The sequence below is a fragment of the Physella acuta genome, unplaced genomic scaffold (genome assembly GCF_028476545.2).
Source record: "Physella acuta isolate Inbredline_101_S28 unplaced genomic scaffold, ASM2847654v3 ptg000880l, whole genome shotgun sequence".
In the NCBI taxonomy this organism is placed as follows: Eukaryota; Metazoa; Mollusca; class Gastropoda; family Physidae; genus Physella; species Physella acuta.
The window spans coordinates 117,760-144,903 of NW_026732397.1; the positions used below are offsets into that span (position 1 = coordinate 117,760).

Below are 27,144 nucleotides of genomic sequence, written 5' to 3' on the forward strand. Positions count from 1 at the left end.
CTTAAAAGTAAATGTGTGGGCTAGTACAATTCCAGCTGCCTGAAAGTCTCGAACCCCAGAAACAGTTTTTGGGAGGTCACCAACTTCTTGACTAAATGAATACTTCAGTTGCTTTTCATAACTAATAAATCTATTAACACTATTCAGCACTGAATTGAACAGTTGATATCTTTATTCAGCATCACAGAGTTACTCAGGTACTGTGTAAATATTCTGGCAAAATCATGAGTCTAAAACCACTATATTGCATATGGTGAATTTCAATTTGTGTTGCATTTTCCTGTTATTATATGCAGGTTTTGAAATTTAGATTTGTGTGTATGGTTGTTGAAAAGGATTAATAATGATCAGCTCATCAACATAAGCTAACATACTGATTTTAAATGGTGATGACAAGAATATTTCATATGGTTGACTAACATATGGTTGTACCCTCAACTTAAGCTTAAACATAAATGACATAACAACCCAAGTTTATTTATTTTTTTATTAAAATTATAAAACAAGTAACAAAAAGAAAGCAGCCTTACAACAGTAGGTGAAATGTGGAATATATATTGTGAAATTCAATTAAATACATGCTAAAGAATATTACTCAACAAACATCTTAAAAAAGAAAAATATTCAAAATTCAATTAAAATAAAGCGATGAAAGATACATTTGGTAGATGCTATGTAAAAAAATAAATATCTGAAAGTACTATGTACAAAAACAGGAAAAATGGGCATGTTATACTCTCATTACCAACAACTATTTTCTCCTGTCTACTTCAATTTATGCAAGCTTAACAGTTAAAGCTTTATGATATGAACCAAGCAAATATTTTATTATATTATGATAGACACTATAGAAAGACAATGAGATTCTTGTATTACAACAAGATATATTATTGTAAGTGAATAGCTTTTATCAGAATAAAAGACTATTGTTTAAAAGAAAAACTTGATTTCAAACAGTTTAAGATACAGCTAGGTCATACAACTCTTCCTTTCCTGGAAAATACCAATAAGTCCCTTTGACATTCTTCGTCATTCTCATGATGTCGTCGCTGAGTGCGTCTCCTCCTGCGCCCACCATTCTGTCCAGCATGTATTCAAAATTGGCAGGACTTGCAGCATAAGCAATAAAAAACAAGCCAGCATCCCCATGAACATTGCCAAATGGCATGGACTGTCTCACCAGCTCAAAGGGCTTTGTTTCTTGAGGGATTTCCCCTAAAAGGTTAAAATAAAAAAATCAAAGAACATAGCAAATGATAACCAAATATGTAACATCAACATTTTTTTAATTTATTTATCTCAGTTAAACGTAAATATTTTTAACTTCCCTGAGTCATGAGCCAGACCAGGTTAAAACTCACCTGAGTCAGAACAGGTTAAAACTCACCTGAGTCAGGCCAAATTTAAACTCACCTGAAGTCATCCTGGCCACATGTGATGTTGGTGATTTGCGTTCAAGTTCAACGCTGTCTTCTCTTGTTCTGCCTACCCAGCTCTCCAAAGTGTGTGCTGCACACAAAAACAACACACTTTTAGATAAGGACTTTGAGATTTTAATAATTATCAGTATTTTGAAGAACTGACAGTGTTTATTGAGCTAATTGAGATAAATATCAACTTACATCTGGTATTATTAATTAAATGTAAGTTGTGAATCCACTTCTGAGTAAGCTGTAAATTAGAATTTATTTAAAGACTTATTTAAGAAACAAAATTAACGCTTAGTTTTAAATATCATATACACACACTTAGTTTTTAAATATCCCCCCATGTATATTCGGTCAAGATAAATATTCAATATCTCACCACATAGTTCCCCCCCAGTCAAGATAAATATCTCACCACATAGCTCCCACCAGTCAAGATAAATATCTCACCACATAGCTCCCACCAGTCAAGATAAATATCTCACCACATAGCTCCCACCAGTCAAGATAAATATCTCACCACATAGCTCCCACCAGTCAAGATAAATATCTCACCACATAGCTCCCACCAGTCAAGATAAATATCTCACCACATAGCTCCCACCAGTCAAGATAAATATCTCACCACATAGCTCCCACCAGTCAAGATAAATATCTCACCACATAGCTCCCACCAGTCAAGATAAATATCTCACCACATAGCTCCCACCAGTCAAGATAAATATCTCACCACATAGCTCCCACCAGTCAAGATAAATATCTCACCACATAGCTCCCACCAGTCAAGATAAATATCTCACCACATAGCTCCCACCAGTCAAGATAAATATCTCACCACATAGCTCCCACCAGTCAAGATAAATATCTCACCACATAGCTCCCACTAAATATCTCACCACATAGCTCCCACCAGTCAAGATAAATATCTCACCACATAGCTCCCACCAGTCAAGATAAATATCTCACCACATAGCTCCCACCAGTCAAGATAAATATCTCACCACATAGCTCCCACCAGTCAAGATAAATATCTCACCACATAGCTCCCACCAGTTCTTATGTCAACAGCTACCCTTTGCCTGTCCTCCTCATCCGCTGGATTTTCTGTGCCTTTCAGGTGAAAACTCAGATGTATTAACATTCAAAACAAAAAATTTTAAATTTTTATTGATACTATCTAGCTATAATAAACAATAATATGTACACTTCATAGTCCCAAACAATATTATTAAAGTTACACAAAAAGCCATTTATTATAAAATTTATCAAAAAGCAAAGGCAATTTTTTTTTAAATGCCTATATCGACTAAATTATACATTAGAAAAGAAATGTCATGAATATTTACCATCAATAAATCCTGACAGATCCCTTCCATTTCGATACTGAAAGCTGTAGATGTCTTCAAAACTTTCAATACAACTTTCAGGAAGACTTTTAATGAACAACTGACACAAATCAAACAACACACCCATATTGTTTGATTTGGCATGCACAAAAATATCTCCACCTAATCATATGAGGATTATCAAGTTCTTAGATAGCTTATACATTACAAATGCTATGCTTCACATAATTAGTAGCAGTATGATTATTTTACAAAAGTATTAAAGACTGGAATGACAGTTGACGCTGGCAGCTTTTGATAACATCTGAGTTCAAGTTAAACTATACCTGTGCTGGGCATTTCTCCAAGTGGTCCTTTTCTATGCAGGTAGGTAAAGTTCTCCTTTGGTTTACCAGCTACCTAAAAAGGTCAATATCTGTAACTAAAGTATGTCACTTTTTATTGGTGAGATTAAAAAAAATGCTACTTTTGAAAATGAATAAAGTACCTTAGTATAAAAATGGGCACCAAACCCCACTCCTGCAAGCACTTCGTCATCCTCAACACTTGTCTCCGGATCATTGACAATATTCACCATCTGAGGTAGGTTAGCTGCCACTTTGGCCACACATTTAACATTGGCTGTTGGTTTCAGGTGTATCCACAGATATAAGGCATGGTCCTTCTCAGGTGTCCACACCTACAACAATGTTTATACAATAGATTCTTTAAGAAAAATATTTTGGCCAAAAGCAAGTCAAATTCCTATAGGCATTAACAGCCAGGAAGATAAGTTGAAACCAGTTAAATATAAGTTATTTATTAGAAAAGTTTGATGTAAAGATTGGCAGATATTTAAACAAAACTTACTGATGGTTGACTAGGTGGTGTTGAAATAGAAGGTGGAACTTCTAAAAGTGTAGGCTGAGGGGAGTTTGATTTATTATATGATGAGTAATCACGTGGTTTTGCAGCATACAGGACAGAGTTGCTAGACTTGCCATAGGTCTCATACAGGCCATAACCCGTAAGTCCAGCTACTACTGAGCCTAAAATAAATCCTTTTCTACCTTTGGCCACAAATGAAAACTTGGTAGACAACTGTCTTCTGAGACCTAAAAGTAAAACTTAAAAACTGTTGATCTGTCAAAATATTTTTAATAGAAAATAGAATGACTAGAAATAGGTGATACTAATTAGATCTAGTAGGTCTATTATTAATTGACCCACCTTATTGTACATTGTAGTATTAGACAGTATAGTATTACTATTAGGTTAGGTACTCTAGATCTAGACCTAGTTAGTAGATCTAGATCTAGTAGTTAGTTAAGTGAAATAGTGAAATAATAAGTTAGGTAATACTCTCGCCTACACTACAGTAATACAATTGACTAAGTACTAGAGGTAGATCTAGATCTAGTCTAGATCTAGAAGTCTACTCTCTACTATTCTAATACTCTAACTAATCACTAATCTAACTAGATCTAGCCTTTTTTTCTTTGGGGGGAGGGGGGGGGGGGTGGGACTGGTAAAAGTATATATTTTCTATATAATTTTGTGGGGGGGGGGGGGGGGGGGGGAGACCTTCTTTGGAGGGGCTCCGAAGAGATGCCTGGAAGAAACTCTGGTCTAGTCTAGAAGTCTAGAGTCTAGACTAGATTCCAACCAAGATCTAGATTCTAGATCTAGAATTCTAGATCTAGATCTAGACTTTTAGTAAATAGTAAGTAGTTAGAAGGTAATCTATCGTTTTAGCTTTAGGTACGTAAAATTGCCCGCGACTTGTAATGTGAAAAACAGGTGACTCCTTAAATTTTAATAATTATTTCACATTTTGAGGAGGATTTATGTTTTTTAAAATACAAACTTGTTTCATTTATGTAGATCTACTTGTTTTCAAACAATTGAATTAAAACTTTTCAGTAATAAATGAACACTAGCGATGTTTCCAATAGATGCAACCATGCTCATTTACTATAGCAGCCATCTTGTTAAAGTTTTATTTTTATAGACTTACTAGCCGTCCCGGCCAGGCCCTGCTCTGGCTTCTGTGAAAAACCTTTCTGTTAAAGACCGTTACCTGTGTGTTTAGTAATCATCATAAACCCGGCATTGCCCACCCAAACCACAACCAACCAAAACAACAAAACGCAAACATAAGGCAAACACAATTACAAATACAAACGAAAACAAAAACCTAACAACAAACCCAACCACGATCACAAACACCAATACAAACACAAAGAAAAACAAACAAAAAAGCAAACGAAAACAAAAACCTAACAACAAACCCAACCACAACCACAAACACCAATACGAACACAAAGAAAAAAACAAACGAAAAAGCAAATGAAAACAAACCAAATCCAATCGCAAAACCAACCACAAACACAAACCCAAAGAAAAAACACAAACGAAAAAGCAAACGAAAACAAACCAAATCCAACCACAAATACAAACACAAACCCAAAGAAAAAAACACAAACGAAAACGAAAAAAGAAAGAACAAAAACGAACCAAATCAAAACGCAACCACTAACACAAACCCAACCTAAACACAAAGAAAACACTAACGCGAACATAAACGCAAAGTGCTCACAGTCTAGCCCGGGGCAGAATCGCCTGTTTCAGCTTAATAATCAACTACAGTACCTCAACTTATTCATTGTCTTTTGCACTCACTTAAACGAACGTAGGTGCCAAACCAAACCAAATGAACAATTATAATACTCCAAGCTTATTCGTAAAATACCTACAATATTTGCACTTGATCAATCCCCGCTAATTATGTAATTATTTTTTTCCCAACACCAAAACTAATAAAAAGTAAATTCTTTTCCACTAATGCAATGTTTTATAAAGGGAAGTAATTGTGTTTTCCTAATTTATCAAAGGGAAGTAAGTGCTAAAGGACTAAATATAAATAATTTTCAGACATAATTAGAATTTTTGTTATTTTTTTTAAATTGTGTTTAATGAACATGCCGACAATTATTACTATCAGTTTGAAAAATGAAAATTATTTCCCAACACTTTCAATAGTAATTTTTTAACTCATAAATTTAGACTATGAGCACGATAATAGTCTAACACTTAAATCCATCAAAGTATGTCAACGACAAACAAACTTATTTTACATACAGAATTGAGCTTTATATATTAGATAGCGGGAGATTCAGGGGGAAGTCACTCTATTTTACAAATGGCTGCTGTTTATAAAAAATATAGATCTAGTATATATATTATATTATATAGTATTATATAGCAAATCTTACTTGCAGACACTGCTGTTTAAAGTTAATTTCTGGCCTATAGGCCTATTGATATATTTAATTATATTTACTATATTTAGCCATTGATTTAGTTAGGTTTACTATCCATTTATCTATATTTGACACAAACATATCACAATATAGATCTAGATCTACTTCTATTACAGCCTTTACAATGAGGTAACGTTTTCGTACATTAATAGCCGCGGGCGATTTTACGTACCCAAAACGATAGATTACCAGTTAGAAGTTAGAATAAAAAGAATAAGTTCAATAAGTATTAAGTAGACTTTTAAGAAGGCTACTCTCACCCTTTGTAAAGAAGCAAGGCTTCACTGCACATAAAGTTCGAGTTGACAACATTTTCTATGAGATTAATCTAAAAGCGTAAGCTGTTTGACTTGGCTTCCAGCAGTTTGCCGGTGACTCTGCGTAGCAGTATTATTATATTATGGGTAGATTCTAGATCTAGATAAAATATGCATTGTCATGTTATTTACTTTTGGAAGCATTTTGTGTCAGGGATAGGCTTTATGAACAAATTTGACTTGTTGGAGCACGTGATCGCTTGTAGCTATAAATAAAAAAGAACTTTCACTTCCGGTAATTTTACTATCGTTTTCACCCCAGGGGAGGTGTTTTCCATAAATTATATCACACACCTAGAGGGTGGAGGACAGGCTAGTTTAACGACTTTATTTGACGATGTGTGGAGGCGTGAGGGAAAAGATTTAATGAACGATATATTTTGTCTATTTTCAGAACCAAAAATATTACGCCTGTTAAATTAAATGATATTTTATGAGGGAGTGGGTGGAACTTTGTGACGTCATTTTACTGAATTTTACTCTAGTGTTTCTTCCAGACTTTTTTCTCCGGGGGGTGGGGGGACTTGAAATTTTTTGAGGGGCGGTAGACTTTCTTCGGGGGGCGGACACTGTTAAAAGTATATATTTTCTATATAAATTATATAAATTTCATTTCGTTCGGGGGGGGGGTGGTAAATTTTTTTCGAATCGATGCCTGAAAGAAACTCTGTTTTACGTTATCTTAAGACGTTAAGGGTGGCGAAAGGGGTAATATATGAATAGATTAACATCACAGGGTGTCTATGACCACCGCAACATTCAATTTTATAACAATCGTAAGCAAGACGTCACCATAAGACTGAGGGGTAGCAAGGAATGTTCAGTCCAAACATTAGGCTGGCTGACAATTATCATTGATAAATATCTTTATTTTGAATTGAATTTTACTTTTTTTTTCAATAGCGTTTTTATGCTAGATCTAGATCTTTATTTTTTAATATCAGATTTACTTTAACCATAATAACTAAAATAAACATGGATTTCTATATATTAAGTTTTTTTTATAAGAATTGTCTTGCTAAAACAATATTAATTAATATTATTTTATTCAAATATAATACGCCTTTTTATTTTAATAGATGTTCTGGTTAAATGGCCTCTGAAATAAAAGTGAGAAACAAATTATTCCTTGATTTGTTTAGATTATATATCTTTGCAAAGTTCTGTTATAGAAATTTAGTATATTTAAATATGGGATCCAAGCGTTGTCATCGAAGTTTGAACGAAAATGCTGCATTGGGAGACCGAAGCCCCCCCCCCCCCCCCCCCCCCCCCGAAAAATTCTACCGCCCCCCCCCCTCCGATAGAAAATATATACTTTTAACAGTGTCGCCCCCCCCCCCCCCCCCGAAGAAAGTCTATTGCCCCCCCCCCCCCCCCCCCCCCCCGGAGAAAAAGGTCTGGAAGAAACACTGTTGGGAGAGGGTTAAAACTGAGTTACAGGATTCGCTACAAGCCAACAGACAGACTGAAAAACTATCAGACTGTGGGGTCAAAGTTAAAAGCTTATCAAAAGCACCCCCACACTTCCCAAAACATTTTCTTGCATGTCACGTGATTTTTGTGGCTATAAATAAATAGCTTTCACTTCCGGTATAAACTCCTTTTTAAACAGCTGTTTGTTTTCGTGACGGAAAAGTGGGTCACTGTAACTGTAAATAAATATTAACAACAAAGCCTTTCAATTTTGCAACCTTTCACATTTCAATACCATCATTCGTTGCTTAAGTGGTAATCTATCGTTTTAGGTACGTAAATTTACATGTATTTCGTTTTACTTGCTTTAGGAGATCCAGAATAAACTGCTTCGTTTTTAGACTCAGCTCAGACTGGGCCTAGTGAAGTGGGCCTAAGACCTAGATTCTAAGTCTAAGAATAAGATTTATGATTTAATGGGGATTGGAATGTGAACTTTAACATCTTTACCTCACACACTTTTTTTTAAATTTTGTTATGATAATGCGTCACAATATATCTAGATTCTAGGTCTAAATTTACATCTCATGATTTTCAAAGTATTCTTTTTACTAAGTTAGTGGATCTAGCCTTGGCCTTACTAAATTGGCTACTAAAGTAGTCTAGTAGATTTCTAGTCAAGTAGTAGATCTAGTTGGATTGTAAAATGTTATATAATATGTAGGCCCCCTACTCATCATGTATAATTTTGTATACTATGTTATATGTAGGCCTGCTGTCATAGCAGCTATGTTAATGATGTATGTCCAATGTAGGAAATAATCATCTATAAGCCTATATATTAAAATGGTAGCCTACTAGTTATTACTATATTACTGTACTAGATCTAGAATTTTCTAATATATTATGTAGGCCAATACACTAGGCCTATAAGCATATACTATATATTGTATATGTGTGTATTATAGTATTGTGTATAAGCCAGGGCTTAGGGCCTAAATATTAGTTTATTAAGTTTATTGCCACCTAGATTTCTAGTTCTCTGCCTACTACAGTTCTACTACTAGAAAAAAAATCAACTAGATTTAGATCTAGTCATAGATCTAGTAGTGGGTACAACTAATGTGGGCAAAGTCAGCAAATTGTAATAATACCATTATAAGATTATGTAACCATGAGTTAGCACCTCACCATTTGTATAATCCATCATAAAACTTCTTATCCATTGTTTATGTCACAACCTCATTTTTGTTTGTTTTTGTCAGCAATGCAAGTGTTCCATCATATGTAGTAATTTAATATTTATTGCCAGTTAGGGATGAGATCGAAGAGGAAATAAAACCACTGTTCTATCCTAAAAATATCACACCTACACAAACATTAATCATTAAAACTTTTTTCTAATAATAATGATGTATGAATCTATTTTGTAGTAAACCACAAGACTTATTTTTCAAGACCATGCTTTGGTCAAGTTTTCAAGCATTGGTAGCAGTAGGCTTCGACACCTAATTATAACAATAGTTTAACTGGTTGCAATAGTTTTTATTCTGGTTTTGGGTTTTCTTTTGTCAAGACAAAATGATGCTCCTGTTACTTCTGTTGTGGCTGTAGATATTTAGGTACAGTAATTTGGATTGTCATTTGTATAGCCTTTGAGATGTTTTAGAATAATGTTATTGTATTTTCAACGTTAGAAAATTCTTTAATAAGTCAACAAAACCTTTGTGGCTGTTCATATCATAAAATTAATGCTTTATGTTATACTTTATCTTACTAGGCTATTATAATCATAATAATATTTATACTGGTATAAATAATACACTTAAAGCTCAGGGTAAAAACAAATGAAATTAAACAGTATAGAAATATATCAATAAATAGTATTTCTAAAATTAAATATTGTTGTATTGTTAGCCTTTTGATTCAATATTGAATGTCATTAAATATGTTTTAAGCTGTTTGGTGGGTTGGTTAACAAAGGCCTAATTAACTCTTTTTAAAACTTTTTAAAAAGGAGTAGGCCTAGATGTTGTTAAACATTGCTCCATGGGTGGGGACTTTGAAATATCCAGTGTAGTCCCATAAAACACCTCCATTGGCTGTATTTTTAACTTTGAACACACTTTGAGCATATGCTTAGATTGGTGTTTACTTTACACATATATTTAAAAAGCTACCATTTAAAATTAAGTATTTGTGAACTTAGGTTAGTCTTTAAGCCTATTGAATAAGTTTAGTTAGCATATTTACTTAGTTAACTTGGGCTACTTTATAATGAACTCAGTTTAAGTTTTTAGTCATCTGCCATTAAATACTGCAATTCTAGTGGATTTATTATCAGAGACAAAAATGTACATCAGTTATTACATTAATTAACTTTACTATTTTTTTATATTGCAATGCTTCTATTTTTTACTGATACCAGTTGTTTTGTGTGTGTAACCAAGGCAACAGTACTGATATAAATTCATCTGGACCATCTTTAGTAGAACTGTTTTAAGGTTTTTTTTATTTTATGTGCACTTAGTCAATCTGGTTTTTATGATGGTATGGTTTAGATTATCAAGCTGAGAAGTTATAATCTCCGTGTAAAGTAAATCTGGTTTTTGTAATGCTATGGTTAAAGATTAGGAAGTTCACATGTCCACTAAGTCAATTTTTGTTTTAATGTGATGGTTTTAGATTAGGAAGTTAAAATGTCCAATAAGTTAATTTTGTTTTAATGTTATGGTTTTAGATTAGGAAGTTAAAATGTCCAATAAGTTAATTTTGTTTTAATGTTATGGTTTTAGATTAGGAAGTTAAAATGTCCAATAAGTCAATTTTGTTTTAATGTTATGGTTTTAGATTAGGAAGTTAAAATGTCCAGTTAGTCAATTTTGTTTTAATGTTATGGTTTTAGATTAGGAAGTAAAAATGTCCAGTTAGTCAATTTTGTTTTAATGTTATGGTTTTAGATTAGGAAGTTAAAATGTCCAATTAGTCAATTTTGTTTTAATGTTATGGTTTTAGATTAGGAAGTTAAAATGTCCAATTAGTCAATTTTGTTTTAATGTTATGGTTTTAGATTAGGAAGTAAAAATGTCTAATTAGTCAATTTTGTTTTAATGTTATGGTTTTAGATTAGGAAGTAAAAATGTCTAATTAGTCAATTTTGTTTTAATGTTATGGTTTTAGATTAGGAAGTAAAAATGTCTAATTAGTCAATTTTGTTTTAATGTTATGGTTTTAGATTAGGAAGTTAAAATGTCCAATAAGTTAATTTTGTTTTAATGTTATGGTTTTAGATTAGGAAGTTAAAATGTCCAATAAGTTAATTTTGTTTTAATGTTATGGTTTTAGATTAGGAAGTTAAAATGTCCAATAAGTTAATTTTGTTTTAATGTTATGGTTTTAGATTAGGAAGTTAAAATGTCCAATAAGTTAATTTTGTTTTAATGTTATGGTTTTAGATTAGGAAGTTAAAATGTCTAATTAGTCAATTTTGTTTTAATGTTATGGTTTTAGATTAGGAAGTTAAAATGTCCAATAAGTTAATTTTGTTTTAATGTTATGGTTTTAGATTAGGAAGTTAAAATGTCCAATAAGTTAATTTTGTTTTAATGTTATGGTTTTAGATTAGGAAGTTAAAATGTCCAATTAGTCAATTTTGTTTTAATGTTATGGTTTTAGATTAGGAAGTAAAAATGTCTAATTAGTCAATTTTGTTTTAATGTTATGGTTTTAGATTAGGAAGTAAAAATGTCTAATTAGTCAATTTTGTTTTAATGTTATGGTTTTAGATTAGGAAGTAAAAATGTCTAATTAGTCAATTTTGTTTTAATGTTATGGTTTTAGATTAGGAAGTTAAAATGTCCAATAAGTTAATTTTGTTTTAATGTTATGGTTTTAGATTAGGAAGTTAAAATGTCCAATAAGTTAATTTTGTTTTAATGTTATGGTTTTAGATTAGGAAGTTAAAATGTCCAATAAGTTAATTTTGTTTTAATGTTATGGTTTTAGATTAGGAAGTTAAAATGTCCAATAAGTTAATTTTGTTTTAATGTTATGGTTTTAGATTAGGAAGTTAAAATGTCTAATTAGTCAATTTTGTTTTAATGTTATGGTTTTAGATTAGGAAGTTAAAATGTCCAATAAGTTAATTTTGTTTTAATGTTATGGTTTTAGATTAGGAAGTTAAAATGTCCAATAAGTTAATTTTGTTTTAATGTTATGGTTTTAGATTAGGAAGTTAAAATGTCCAATAAGTTAATTTTGTTTTAATGTTATGGTTTTAGATTAAGAAGTTAAAATGTCTACTTAGTTAATTTTTGTTTTAATGTTATGGTTTTAGATTAGGAAGTTAAAATGTCCAATTAGTCAATTTTGTTTTAATGTTATGGTTTTAGATTAGGAAGTTAAAATGTCCACTGGTGAACCTGTAGACTCAACTGTGATGGCCAATGGACATGGAAGTAACGGCATGTTTCAGAACCTGAAAGTTTTTAAACGGGATCCACAGCACAGGTAGCTTGACTTGCTTCAAACTTTCTTACAACTTCTTTAAAACGTTTTGAATTTTTTAAATTGTTACTTTTTTAACCAAACCAACATCTATTAATTGACCTCAGTCAACTGTGGCCCTAAAGTTTCATTTTTTTTTTGTAATTGTTTCTTTTCAAGAATTTTTGTCAACCGTGGTTTGCACCTGGATAAAATAAAATTCTATGGCTTTGATATGGACTATACACTTGCAGGTATTTTTTTTTTAATTGGAAGTGAATGATAAGAATTTGAACTAATAGTTATTTTGAAAAAAATCATGTTTTGAGCAAGTTATAGGAATCTTAAACTAATCATAATATTTTGAACAAATGTTAGGTATATATTTGAACAAATGGCTGGTATTTTGAACAAATAATGGGTATTTTAAACAAATGGCTGCTATATTGAACAAATGATAGACATTTTAAAGAAATGGAAAGTATTTTAAAGTGTTAGATTCTTGTCAGTTAGGTTGCCTTTGGAAAAAGGTTTATCTAAAATCTGACACCTAATGAGTATTAAAGTTAAAGTCACATTATTTTATAAAAGCCCATTTATATAACTTGAAGCTATCAAATGCTTTGATATGTCTATTGTTATTATATTTATTCGCTTGTCAAAAGTCATGTTATTTTAGTTACTGTTATTCCACTTAACTGAGCTATTTTATTTTATAGTTTACAAGTCACCAGTTTACGAAGCCATGGGCTTTAACCTCCTCAAAACAAGACTTATAGACATTGGGTATCCTCAAGAAATTGATCAGTTTGAATATGATCCATCATTTCCTGTAAGGTGAGTTACTGGCTTCTCTTCCAGTTCTTTATGTATTGAGCTCAGGGTCCCTTGAGAATCTTTGAGTTCATAATTGATATGATAACCTTTTTTCGTTGTTCCAGTTGCAGTTTAGAGCAGGATGGGTAGTTTGAGCCCAGAGATCCTTGTGTTTATAATGCTATCCAGCTCATGAGGGGCAGGTGACCTTAAGCGTGAATGTTCACTTGGTACATACATTACTTCATCAATATGTAACCATGAGCATAGCACATTTGACTTTCCTAGGGAAAAGTAAAATTTATATTGCTTTTGACAATGTTTTTTTAACACATCACTTAGGATATCTTTTATCTAAAGTTAAAAAAATATATTTTGATGTTATTAGGTCAACATTTTAAATATCTGTGTAGAATTTCAAATCAGATTTTTTTTCATCTACTATGTACAATTTAAAAAGATGTCCCCTTAATTTTTTTGTGTTTGGGTTTCTCAAGCAGTAGTCATCCCAGTTGATACAATCTTTTGTTATAATTTTTCCTTAATTTCAACTAATACTAGCTGATAATCTTAACTCTAATCCTAAACTGAAATAACTTATTTCTTATGTATTTCTATACTAGCTATTAAGAAAAAATAGAAATTCGCTTGCCAAGTTTGAAATACAATATAAATAGTGTAATTTTTAGCACATCAATGAGAAAATGTCTAGTAAATAAAATATCTGTTAATGTAACAAAGGGAAATTGGGTGTATAACATGGCAATTCTATAACAAAAGAGTACTCAGTCTTTACCAAATTAATACTGGTTCTATGGTTTATGAGTGTCCACCTGTTATGTAGGGCTTCGCAAGCACACAGAAATCCTCACTAACATAAGTCAGTCAATCCCAAGTATTCCGGCTAGGGAAAAATAATTCATAATATTTGCTACATAACACTTCCCATGTATAATCAGCATTTGCTATAGAACATATCATATTTTTTACATTGCACAAATAAATCAAGCCGCAAAATATTTTCTCTTTGCTAGTGCTGAAGTACAACAATAATTAAAACACTCTTCATATAATCACTACTGTAGTACCATACAAAATTTTTAAATCCTCCTACTACTGTAGTACTATACAAAATTTTAAAATCCTCCTACTACTGAAGTACCATACACAATTTTAAAATCCTCCTACTACTGAAGTACCATACACAATTTTAAAATCCTCCTACTACTGAAGTACCATACACAATTTTAAAATCCTCCTACTACTGAAGTACCATACACAATTTTAAATTCCTCCTACTACTGTAGTACCATACACAATTTTAAAATCCTCCTACTACTGAAGTACCATACACAATTTTAAAATCCTCCTACTACTGAAGTACCATACACAATTTTAAAATCCTCCTACTACTGAAGTACCATACACAATTTTAAAATCCTCCTACTACTGTAGTACCATACACAATTTTAAAATCCTCCTACTACTGTAGTACCAGAAGAACTAAAATCTCCTTCTAGAGAGTTAGTGTTGTAGCTCCAAAAATTGTTTCCCAAGAGGGAAGAGTCTGGACTAAATTTCCTACCCAAGGCTTCATAAAATTTGACACATACTATATGAGAGGTCATGGGGTAGAATAGAGGGATGTGTGTGTTTCATACATTTTCAACTTTTTCAAAGCTGCTAGAATCCATCTGCTTGGCTAAAATACAAGTACAAATGCTTTTACAATTTTATTGTTACTTAAAAAATCCACATGATGATGGGAAAGTAATGTCTCAACACTTAGTTCAAACTGACACTTTATGCAATTTTTAAACTGAGACAGTTTTAGCGCTAAAACATTGAATAGTTTAGTGCTATTAACCAACTAACTATTAAAGTACAGCTAGTGTTTAAGGATAACTTATTTTTAATACACTTTTAATGCACTTCTTTACATATAGTTTTTTCAAAAGCAACTCTTTTCATGCATTAATCTGCTTTTAATTTATATTTAATAAGTGAAATATCAATATGAGGTTTTATAAATAAATTAGCTGGTGCAACAGCAGAGGTAAATATAATAAGATTATACCACACATATATACACCTACATACAACGGGGTATTTCCATTTGATCTGTTTGATTTTGTTGTGGCCATAGGAAGTAAATTACGATAAATTTTATATAAGTTTATAATTTCCCTAGTTATTGCTAGCCTGTGTGTTAGGTATTGTTCCTGTTTTATTTCAGGGGATTGTGGTTTGATAAAACATATGGAAACTTGTTGAAAGTCGACTCACATGGCAACATTTTGGTTTGTGTTCATGGGTTCCAGTTCCTTAAACCGTACGTTTTTACTTGTATATTTTATTTCTCATTTAAGTATGTGCCGTAAAATTTTAAAGAGAAAAAGTAAAGTGATTAGTTAGTTGACAATGTGAAGGTGTGGTACTTTTAATTACTAACTAAGCCTTTTCACCTGACCATAATTCTATTGATCAAAAAACTTGCTATTTATTTGTACCACTAAATTTGGACTTGATCTAATGATGTATTGAGGTTGGTATGTTTAGATATGTTGAGGTGATATTTACTTTTTCTTGCAGTCATGAAGTGTCAGAGCTGTACCCTAATAAATATATACAACTAGATGACAACAGGCTCTATGTCCTCAATACTCTCTTCAACATCCCAGGTTAGTTTCCTCTCTAGATTTTCATTACTGATACATTCTTTTCATTAGTGTTACATTCCTCTCATTACTGCTATATTCCTTTCATTACTGCTACATTCCTTTCATTATTGATACATTCCTTTCATTACTGATACATTCCTTTCATTACTGATACATTCCTTTCATTACTGATACATTCCTTTCATTACTGATACATTCATTTCATTACTGATACATTCCTTTCATTACTGATACATTCCTTTCATTACTGATTCATTCCATTTATTATTACTACATGTATTTGCTTGGCAAATGTTTGTCCACTCTACCTGCTTATTTGTTTTTAATGTCTTTCAGAGAATTGCAAAATTTCTTTTTTCACAATGATTACCAATATTTAATCAGTGCAGCATAGTTAATTTACTTTACTCATCTTGTGTATCCCCAACTGTTTAATAAAGTTTCTGTGCTGGTTTGTAAAATCAGTTTTTTGTTTCTTTTTGTAGAGACTTACATGCTGGCTTGTATCATCAACTTTTTTGTTTCTTTTTGTAGAGACTTAAATGCTGGCTTGTATCATCAACTTTTTTGTTTCTTTTTGTAGAGACTTACATGCTGGCTTGTATCATCAACTTTTTTGTTTCTTTTTGTAGAGACTTAAATGCTGGCTTGTATCTTCAACTTTTTTGTTTCTTTTTGTAGAGACTTACATGCTGGCTTGTATCATCAGTTTTTTTGTTTCTTTTTGTAGAGACTTACATGCTGGCTTGTATCATCAACTTTTTTGCCAGCAATAAACAATATACCAAGTAAGTTTTTCATCCAAGACATGAGAACCTCTATTATTTGTTTCAGTAGCCAAAAAACTATAAGTCTCTTCAATGTTTCTTTAAATATTTAAAATATTTAAAATGTATTGTCTTGTTTATTTTGAAAATTATCACTACAGTAGCCCAGTTTAGCTCTAGTCAAACATAAAGAAAAAAACTAAAATTTATAGGTTTATCAAATTATTATATTCTTGGACCATAAAATGTAATAAAAAGTATTTAATGATTCTAATATTCATTTTTAAAACCAGAACTAAAACAGGAGTCACTTATGGAAATGTCCACATGTCTTATAAATCAATTTTTCAAGATGTCCGCGGTGCCTTGGACTGGTTACACAATCATGTGAGTCGAGACTTTTTCATTTGATCATAAATATTATTTAGCCATCTTAGTGTTCTGTGGTAGGGCTATATATATCAAAACTTCCTCTGGTCATAATCTTAGTCATACTTACTTGAACAAACTCAAATGGATTGTTTTATGGCCCTATGTGATAACCTTTCTTAAAAAACAATATAAGTAAATTATATAGTATTTTAATCTACAGCACAATTTCAGCAATAAAAATTTTAAAAATAAAAAATCTACCTATTTGAATAAAATTATTGTATTATTAGAAAAATTAATTTTCACTAAAACAACTGTACATGTAAGTACTCCTCATAAGATTGTAAATAATATACATATATACATTTCTGAAAGAGCACTGTTATACTTGTTTTATATATATATATATATATATATATATATATATATATATATATATATATATTTGTATTATGGTAAGTCTTAAATAGAATTTTTATTTAATAAAATCTTGTGTCTTATTAGGGTGATTTGAAAGCTTGTACCATGGCCAATCTGGACAAATATGTCCATAAGGATGAGAGACTCCCTATTTTGCTAGACAGGTAATAGATATGGCATAAGGAAAACTTATTATGCTAGACAGGTAATAAATATGGCATTAGGAACTTATTTTGTTAGACAGGTAATAGATATGGCATAAGGACAACCTATTTTGCTAGACAGGTAAACAAAAAAATAATATTGACTTGGCCTAACACAGCCCTAGAAAAAGACAACAACCAACTTTTGAGGGGCATAAGTCAGACTTACAAAGTTACACCAATACAAAAAAAAGCTTTTTTTTTCAGTCTTCTCATTGACATGTCAGTCTTTTGTCAGTCTGCACAAGGGCATGTCGGCCCAAGTCATATATACTAGTAAAACTACTCCAGCAAAAAGCAAGGCGCCACATTGTTAAACTGTTGTTTTCCAGAATTCGTCACATTGGAGCTAAAGCTGTACTGATCACAAACAGTGGCTATGAATACACTAATGTGAGTTCGTGATTAATTTCATTCTTGTACACAATAAATGAAAACTTTTATTTTAGCTTATGAATATTTTTATGAAGATATATATTTTGTTAGTTATCTAACTACGTTTTTACCCTATTACAGAGAATTATGACCTATCTCTTAGATTATCCTAAAGTAAGTTTTTTTTTAATATAATATCAAAATTTTATTTTAAATCTTACAAATGAGTTTAAGTAAAATTTAGCTGTTAAAATAATGTAAAAAATAATGTTGCTATTGTTAATGAACTGTTGCCTGCCATCTTGATGTAGAATGGTGGTGTAAAAAATAATGTTGCTATTGTTAATGAAATGTTGCCTGCCATCTTGATGTAGAATGGTGGTGTAAAAAATAATGTTGCTATTGTTAATGAACTGTTGCCTGCCATCTTGATGTAGAATGGTGGTCGTCACTGGACATCCTACTGGGACTGTGTTGTGGTTGATGCCATGAAACCCTTGTTTTTTGAAGATGGAACCATCTTAAGAAGGGTGGACACTGTAAGTTTTGTTTCGTTGTTCCTGGTTGATGCAGTTTTTATTTCTGCTAAAGGGTCATCCATATATGATATCTTATTATTTGTACCAATTTTCTTACACCCATGACCTATCAATCATCACAAATAGCCAGACACCCCCTTTGTGTAATAATGTCACAAAATTCCAAACCCCTCATTTCAACAATCAGTTTATATTTTTACAACCTTTCTCTTCCCCCCCCCCCCCCCCCATCCTCAACAACTTATGAAGAACACCCCCTCCCATCCGTGATATCATTTATGGATGATGATACCTAACAAGCGTTAAAAGTTAAATAGTTAATCTTCAAATATGAGCGTTTACTCCATGCTTTTAAAACATTTTAAGATTTTACTAATATACTATTTAGTGTTAAGTCTTTAGTGTATAGCTATAAGTTTTTAATGTCAGATGAAAAAATTTGATTCAGTTTTCAAGGTAAGATTTTTAAAATCTAGAACTGGTGCCTATAATTACACATCCCTGATTTGATGTGAAATTTTTAAAATTGAGTGCTAGACTTGAGTTTCACAAAAAGTAGAATTAAATGTCCTTGATTACAGTTTTTTTAATACTAATAACAGTTATGCTTTAACGATAATTTTGATGAAGTTCCTATTTGTTGGTGTGTTTTTATCCCATAGCATTTTTTTGCCTGTCTCCCTGCAAAATTGAACACCTGTGTAGACCAGACAGGTACCAGAAGTTCCTGCACTTGTGGTTTTGTTGCCCTTCAATTCCCTCCCCCTTTCTTACCCCCCTTTTATTTACATCCTTTAGAGCTAGAGCTTTACACACAATTTTGTTTGTTACTAAATTTATGGAACACAAGCTTATTACTTCTAAAACATAAACCTCATTAGTTAATTAATATTACTCACTTTGTCCAATGGGTCTAGTTGATAATGGAGTAGCTAGGCAGAAAAAAGTTTTACTCAATAACTACTTTAAAGGAATTAAAAATATAAACTAGTATGGTTGCAAAGTTTTAGAGGATTAAAAATAGAATAATAAAAATATAGATCTAACACCACAAACATTTGTAAAATATTGTAGACTTATAGCTATTCAAATGCTTCTATTTTTTATCTTACACCTTTTAACATCAAGGCAAATACAAAGTATTACCAGATGTTCAAATTAGGCCTTTTTAAAAATTCGCAATTTGCTCTTTTTTATGTAGATTTTATTTTGAACTCTAAATGCTAAAATAGACCACATGAAATCAAAATGAAATTGAAATCAGTTTTTTAAGTTGTTATGAATTAACCAAATCATTATCTTAGACTAACTTAGACTTTTCCCACTGCTTTTAATCACTATTTTATTTTGAACTTAACAAATCACTGTAATGTTTGGTAAAATACAGTTAACTATTCTGTAAGTAACAGCTCAAACTTTTATTTACACTTTATTCTACCTCATAAATAAGTAGGTCTATAGCATCTTTTTTTGTTTTTGTTGAAAAGATTTAAACCCCTTTTTGTAAACCCAAATAGTTAAATGATTTATCGCTTTCTTAATAGACGTAATTTACTAGCCTGAGCTTAAAAGTATAATTCAGTTAGCTTTAACAGATTCCATTTAGATGGGGTTTTTTTTTACACCTGATTGTTGTTCTTTTCCTGTTAAACAAGCTTGAATAGTTTAAAACTGCTATGTCTGATATACAAATAAATTGCATTTAAAAATGTATTATGGCATTATGACAGGCATGTTATAAAAAGCAATTAATTTTTGCTAAGACTTGTATAGTGGGTAGACAGCTGTTACATATCTTTTCCTTGTCCTGACCTCTTCAAACACTTAGCTCCAAAAAAAAAGAATTAGATGGGTGGTGTAGAGTAGGCTGTTTGCGTTTACTAATGAAAACATTTTATAAAACCCAAAAACTTGTATGGGCAACAAAATTACATATTGAGATTTTTTTTTTTTTTTTTTATTGATTTCTATGGTAGAACTTTTTCATTTTATTTTTAGACAACTGGTGCTCTGAGCCTTGGTCATCACTTAGGACCAATCAAAAGTGGAGAAATCTATTCAGGAGGCAAGTAATAATTTGTATTGTACATTTGTGTGGGCTGAACTCAATTTTCTAATCTCTTAATGACAGGTTATTCAAATAAGGAAAAAAGATGTAGATGATAATTAATGAGATGTATGTTTGTTAAAGTTTGCTTAATAGATAATCAAATTTCTTAAATAATCTAATTTTTAAAATTAAATGAAACATTTTCTCACTGATAATTACGCTGTTCATTAAAAGTTGTAAAATGTTTCTTAAAATATTATAGCACAATATCTGTAGTATAAAGGTGTACACATGTTTCAGGATCCTGTGAAGTGATCTCACACCTAATGGGGGCTAAAGGCAGTGATGTTCTCTATGTGGGAGACCACATTTTTGGTGACATTCTCAAGTCGAAGAAAATCCGAGGCTGGCGCACATTTCTGATCATCCCTGAGCTGACAACAGAGCTGCAAGTCTGGACTGACAAGAAACAGCTCTTTGACAACTTGACCAAGATTGAAATAGCTCTATCAGATATTTATAGGTAACTGCAAAATAAGTATTTTAAAATTCAACTATAAGTGTAAGTATGTATGGCTCCATTGCCTAGTATACCATTGAATGCTTATGCATTATGAAATCCAAGCACAAAGCCTGGGAGGTAAGATGAGAAGAGCCAGATGTTTCCCACAATGCCCAGATGTTGTATATATACATGAAGAACTTATTTAAAACTAGCTTTTTTTTTTCAATCTTAATGTTTATTTTCAAATTTTAATTGAATACATAAATGACTTCTCTGTTTACTTCACCAGGCATTTAGATAGCAGCACTTCTGAGAGACCAGATACCTCCCAGATAAACCATAACCTAAGGGTAACTCAATATTAATTATCTTTGTTTTCATCGTTATTCATTTACACATAATTAATTAGTGGTTTAAAGTTTGATGACAATAATAGACATTAAAACACCCAGTTTTGTCTGGGGACTTATTTAGACATTAAAACAAAATAGATTTCACCTTTTTTGTTTTATATTTAGGCTGTCATTCATGAGTTGGATATGTCCTATGGAATGTTGGGAAGCCTTTTTAGGAGTGGTAGGTTTTGTAGAATATTTACTTTGGTAGGGATGAACTTGTTTTAAAACAGCCACTAAAACTTTATTTTTGTAATAAAAAATAACAATTTACAAGTTAAGTCAATATTACATAAAACTGACCATACATTTTTGCAAAACTTGTTTTGATTCACAGGCTCAAGGCAGACATTCTTTGCTTCCCAAGTACGCAGATATGCAGACATCTATGCAGCGTCTATCCTCAACCTTCTGCATTATCCCTTCTGCTACATGTTCAGGGCACCTGCTATGCTGGTGAGTAACACAGGTTCAAACATGTAATCAGGGTGCTCTCCCCTTTACTTACCATTGTCGGGCAAAATTTGAAACTCTTTGCTACATTTTTGAGACACAACCTCACCACACTCAACCTAAACAGGAAAAATAGAATTTATAAAAATCAATTTGGAAATTGTAATAGAAATTGATCAATACATCTAATCTTGACCAAATTGAAGTGTAGTGTCTTATTTTTTTTTTACAATCAGTGATGATAGAGAGTTGGGGGAAAAAATTATGAAAATAAGCATGACATCATTTATAGATAACATTGTATAATACAAATTATATTTATAATTAATACACAAATGTTGAGAAGATAATGTATGCCATATTTTGATGATAGATGCCACATGAAGCAACAGTCGACCATTATTCACACCATGAGCTTGAACCTCAAGTCATTGTGAATCGCAGCCGATCATCAACTGACGCTGGTTTTGAAATCCAAACACCAAAGCGAACAAGAGATGTAGTGACTAATCATCAACAGCAGTGGGCGGAGCCACCTCGCAAAGTGGTGCACATCCACGATGACGGTGACTCAGATGAAGACCTTTCTGAGAGCCCTAAAAGTGTCACCAACGCCAGCCCAAACGCTGATGAGAAGGAGCAACCAGTTCTTGAAGTCTAAACCCAGTCAGACAATTGGGCATTGGCGTGAAGTTTCCAAAGATGATTGAAAACTTATTTCAACAATTATAGCTTGGTACTTTTACCTACAATAGAAAAGTTGTAACCGATACCAAGCAAATTATGTAGTACCGAAACTTAAGGTTTGATAAGTAACCACATTTTTAACTGTACATATATAAACTGTGTTTGCTAATGAGTAATAGAGTTAGATTAATCATCTGCCTTGTAATAATATTTTTATAAAAATATTTGGAGTGTCCTAAAGATACATTTTTAGATGATAATTTATGTATTGATGTTTTTAAACAAATGCAAACCACCATGATACATTTATAAAAAAAAACATAATCAACTTTTTCAATGGTTTACCCTTCCAGTAATTATAGAGCAATAATTCGGAATTCAATCTTTAAATAAATTTAAATAAGCAGTGTAATGAAAGAATAAGAAATTAGCTTATTCATGATGTGAATTAAGTTCAGTTTGATATTTTATAATTGAAGCTATACTAAATCTGCTGATAAAAAAGTTTTCCAGATTCACTCAAATGTATTCAATTATAAATTTTCATTTTAAATAATGTAACATCGCATTGAAGCTTATTGACAATGGCATTATTATAAATATTCAGATTAAATCCAAGTAGTTACTGTTGTTAATACTATTAGCATCACTGGATATTAGTTGTTGCAATTAAAAGAAAACTGCTTTATAGAGCTCATCTCTAGTGCTGAGTTCCACATTTTTATTGCAATGTTTGTTACATTTTATTCTGCTTGTTTGGTTATGGAAATCTTTTAACTTTTGGTTACTTTTATCAGTTAGTGGTGTTTTTATTTCATATTTATTACTATTTTATTTCATAAAATCATAAAATTAATGGGCATTTTTTGGGAAAGAATTGAAATAATATATTGTTTTCTAGTCCTCACGATATGTTTATTGCACTTTGAGCTTTGTATAAGATGTTTTTTGTTAAAACACCCTGCATTTTTTTATTCTACTACTTATACCAATAGCCTTTTACCTGCCCAGTTTTTTCCTCTCTCAAGGATCTGAATACGTGGCATTTTGTGCTTTATCAACCAGCAAAAGGATCTTACAGATAAACATTTTATCTTTACATGGTTTGGCATTGGATTTTATGTTGTATTATATTTACTTTTAACTGGTAGTTAAAGTGACAGGAGATTTATTTTGTTATTATTAAACTGTCAAGTTGATTAATTAAATTATTTTAGTTCGGTGATTTTTTAACTGGTTTTCTTTTTCTACATTTTAGTTTTTAAACAGATCAACAACAAAAAATGTATTTAAATTTAATTAAAACTTGATTGCCATAAAAATTTGAAAAAATAAATTTATTAAAAAGTTTTTGGACAAGAAGCCTACTAGTACTATTGTCAAATGAGAGAATTTTTTAAATTTTTATTTTAAAGCCTAAGCAATAATATTTTCCTTTCATGTTTTCTCAAAGAATTTTTATTTATCAAAAGTGAATGATAACGAGAATGATAATACAGCCAAGATTATATTATTTATTGCCAATTGATAATAAGCATAATTTTAGATTTTTGCACCTTTTACAATCCACAAATATTACCTTGTGGCCAAAGTATTTATTGAATTCCCACTGAATATTTTAACTTTCTTGTGATTTTTTTTTTCTTTTGACTTTTTTCTTTGACTTTTTTTTAACTTAGCTGGCATTCAACGATTTTCATGCTGAACGCTTGTGTGTATTTCATTTTGTTTTGCAGAGATAAACAAATAATTCTTACAGTGATAAAATTTAAATCTTTACTGATGTTCAGATTATTTTTTAAAACAAGTTTTTCTTAACAACTTAATCAAATGTAGTCACATTTTTATATCACCTACTTTCCGTTGAGCATTTAGTACTTGCACCCATTAACCTACTGGTGGTAAATTTTGTTTGTTATTTGTTTCATACTTTTAATTTGCTTTGACAGTTTTTAAACTTGTTTTGAATAAAAATTACCACAGGGTCTCTTATTGTCTCACCCTGTACTTAATAAAAATGTAGATAGTTTGTACTTTGTTTTTTATCAACCTTGATATAAAAGTAAATAACACAATTCATTGTGGAATGTGTGTTGTTTGAGTGTTGTGTTGGCCCATGATTAATCTGCTTTTATATGTTAATCTCATATTTATTTGTACGACAGTCTAATAATCAGAGTGTTTATTTAAATTTAAAAATGTTTATGAGTTATATGTTTTGAAGTTTTAATCCTCAAGCATAATACGAGTGTCAAGTCAGTTTACATTTTTTAAGGCTCTTCCTAAATGTATAACCATATATTACCATGAATCTGAGTGCTAAATCAAACAGAAAACTGCGAGTTATAACTTTTTTTATTTCTGAAAAGAAAAAGTAAAATGATAATCGTGTTGCTGCTCTGTTTAAGACTTGAAAATCAATATTTTTTATTTTTAACAGTTAAGTTTACAGAATAAAAGATGATCTTGTGATTTCTCAAATTTTTTGTGATATTTTATTTGGTGAATATTTTTTCTGCATTACTCTACAGTCTTTGGTTTTACAGTTGTGCAATCCAGTTAACAAATTTTGTTTCCAAATATAAATTTATGTTTTGTACTTTTTTCTCTCTCTCTCTCTCTCTCTCTCTCTCTCGCTGAATTAACCTACAATTAACCTATTAACTTACAAATCATTCATTAATATGTCTGCCCAACATATTCGGAAGCTCTTTCTATTTAAAAATTATGCTTACTTGAGAAACTAGCAATAACATGAAAAACAAAATATTGCATTTAATTAATAATATCTTACAAGATAACAAAAATGTATTAAGTCAAAAGTTATGATTCATTCTAAAGTTATTTAACTAGATCTACCTCATTGTTTTGTGATTTTTAAGTCATGTAGAAGAAAAATCACTGTAGAGCTATTAAAATTTCATGACATAACAAACAGATTTATTTAGGAATTAACAAGAAGACAGAAAAAAATTTATTTAAAGACAATAGGCCTATATTGTTATTTTTAATACAAGTATTACTTTGATATAATAAAAGTGAGCCACTCTATGTACTTGATAAAACTTTCCTTAATTATTTTACTTTTTCTTTTGAAATGAATCTTTGATTGAAAAAAAACAAAAATAGTGTAATGGAGAATCAGAAAAAAAATCTTTATTGTCACTAATAACTAGACTACCCCCCTCCCACTGATGTCTTAATATACCCAATTTAAGTTTTAACCTCTATCATTTGCAAGACTTTGCCACTGTAGTTTACATATGTTGCACATTTCCCCTACATGATTGGTTGATATAAGCAAATATTTGAAAATATTTGTCATTCAACTGTGTATATTGAGTGCAGATGTTAAAACTAATTAATTTGTTTTAGAAGGCAGTTTTGATTGAGAACAAAACAAGAAAAAATATATTTTAATAAGAAGCTGGTTTATTTTTTAATCAATTTTTTTTGCAAAATGTTTAGATAAAATAATTCAGAAACATCATATTTTTGTACTTATTTTAATTGGTTTTAATTCACTTCTTTATTGAATATGTCTAGCAACAATGGCTTAAATTGAAACAGTATGATTTATGGCTTGTTAACAACTTTTCTTACTGTGTAACATCTCATAAGGGAAATAACTCTGCTTCATTAAAAGATAAGTCCAACAATAAATTCTTTTAATGTGAACATTTTAAATACTATTAGTGTTGTTTGTAGGGAAATCCTCCATCTTATAGATGCATATCAATCTCACTTTTTATGCAATTTGTGTAGAGCATTGTTTTAACACCACAATATTGTTTTTAGTATCTCTAACTAAGCTCCATTTGTACAATTTTTTGTACAGTAGTATTTTCAAATGATTGGTCAAACCATGTATAGAAATAATGATCATCAATAAACAGCTATTTACCTGCTTGTTTTGTTTTATCAAACATTATTTCCTTGATTGTTTTTTCATAATATTGAAAAGAATGTTTTTTTTAAAAATTGTCTTTCCTTGGAAAATGTAAAAAAAAAAACTACTGAAAATCCTGTAGATTAGTGATGCAAAACAATAAAAACTAGTGAAAGGATGTAGATTTTTGGTAGGTAAACAGAACCATTTGCTGTGGAGAACATGACTTGTTATTTTCAGTGAATAGAAAATTATTTTGAAACTATCTAGTGAATTAATTGAAATGTTATCAAATCTATACTAATGCTTATATTTTAAAAAAAAACAAAGAATGTTAAATAAACAAGTATGATGTTGGGAGAAGTATAAAACTATTTTTGTTACTTTCCATTGTGCTGTGGAGGGGAATATTTTTTTTTAATTAAAGAACTATTTTAATTTTTTATTAGGTTAATATTTTTAAATTAGTAATACAATGAGTTGAATGTCATGTTTGTTCTAAAAATACAATAGAACATAGAACTATGGTGTGCTAATAAAGCTTCACAAATCATAATTCTGATTCAAGCTCTAACCCTTATTTCCTACCAACACCAGCTTTTTTCAGCCAGCACACAATTTTATTGCATGTAGGGTAAGGAAGGAGTGGAATATCTCTGCAGCAAGACTTGGTACAGCTGAAAGAGTTGCAGACATTTT

General features: G+C 30.9%; 2 protein-coding genes across 3 annotated transcripts; one reads left to right on the forward strand and one right to left on the reverse strand.

Moving 5' to 3' along the window:
• Positions 1-45: 45 nt before the first annotated feature.
• On the reverse strand, positions 46-6,576 carry LOC131952605 (dye-decolorizing peroxidase YfeX). The gene is made up of 9 exons (XM_059315351.1): positions 6,336-6,576; positions 3,623-3,867; positions 3,261-3,452; positions 3,100-3,172; positions 2,774-2,935; positions 2,464-2,537; positions 1,623-1,671; positions 1,414-1,509; positions 46-1,215 (listed from the first exon to the last, which is right to left on the reverse strand). Exons 1-9 carry the CDS (start codon positions 6,385-6,387, stop codon positions 959-961), a joined length of 1,200 nt encoding a protein of 399 aa, XP_059171334.1. The 5' UTR covers positions 6,388-6,576; the 3' UTR covers positions 46-958.
• A 1,422-nt stretch (positions 6,577-7,998) lies between these two features.
• On the forward strand, positions 7,999-26,480 carry LOC131952606 (cytosolic purine 5'-nucleotidase-like). Of its 2 annotated transcripts, XM_059315352.1 has the most exons (18): positions 7,999-8,140; positions 12,200-12,317; positions 12,474-12,547; positions 13,013-13,130; positions 15,346-15,441; positions 15,702-15,790; positions 16,521-16,578; positions 16,851-16,944; positions 17,434-17,513; positions 17,885-17,945; positions 18,069-18,101; positions 18,365-18,466; positions 20,465-20,531; positions 20,817-21,039; positions 21,311-21,371; positions 21,540-21,597; positions 21,754-21,872; positions 22,243-26,480. In XM_059315352.1, the coding sequence occupies exons 2-18, from the start codon at positions 12,214-12,216 to the stop codon at positions 22,528-22,530; spliced, it is 1,725 nt and encodes a 574-aa protein (XP_059171335.1). In that variant the 5' UTR covers positions 7,999-8,140; positions 12,200-12,213; the 3' UTR covers positions 22,531-26,480. The 2 variants fall into 2 exon arrangements, with proteins under 2 accessions (XP_059171335.1, XP_059171336.1); XM_059315353.1 differs by lacking the exons at positions 7,999-8,140; positions 12,200-12,317; positions 12,474-12,547 and adding an exon at positions 13,235-13,339.
• The last annotated feature ends 664 nt before the right edge of the window (positions 26,481-27,144 follow it).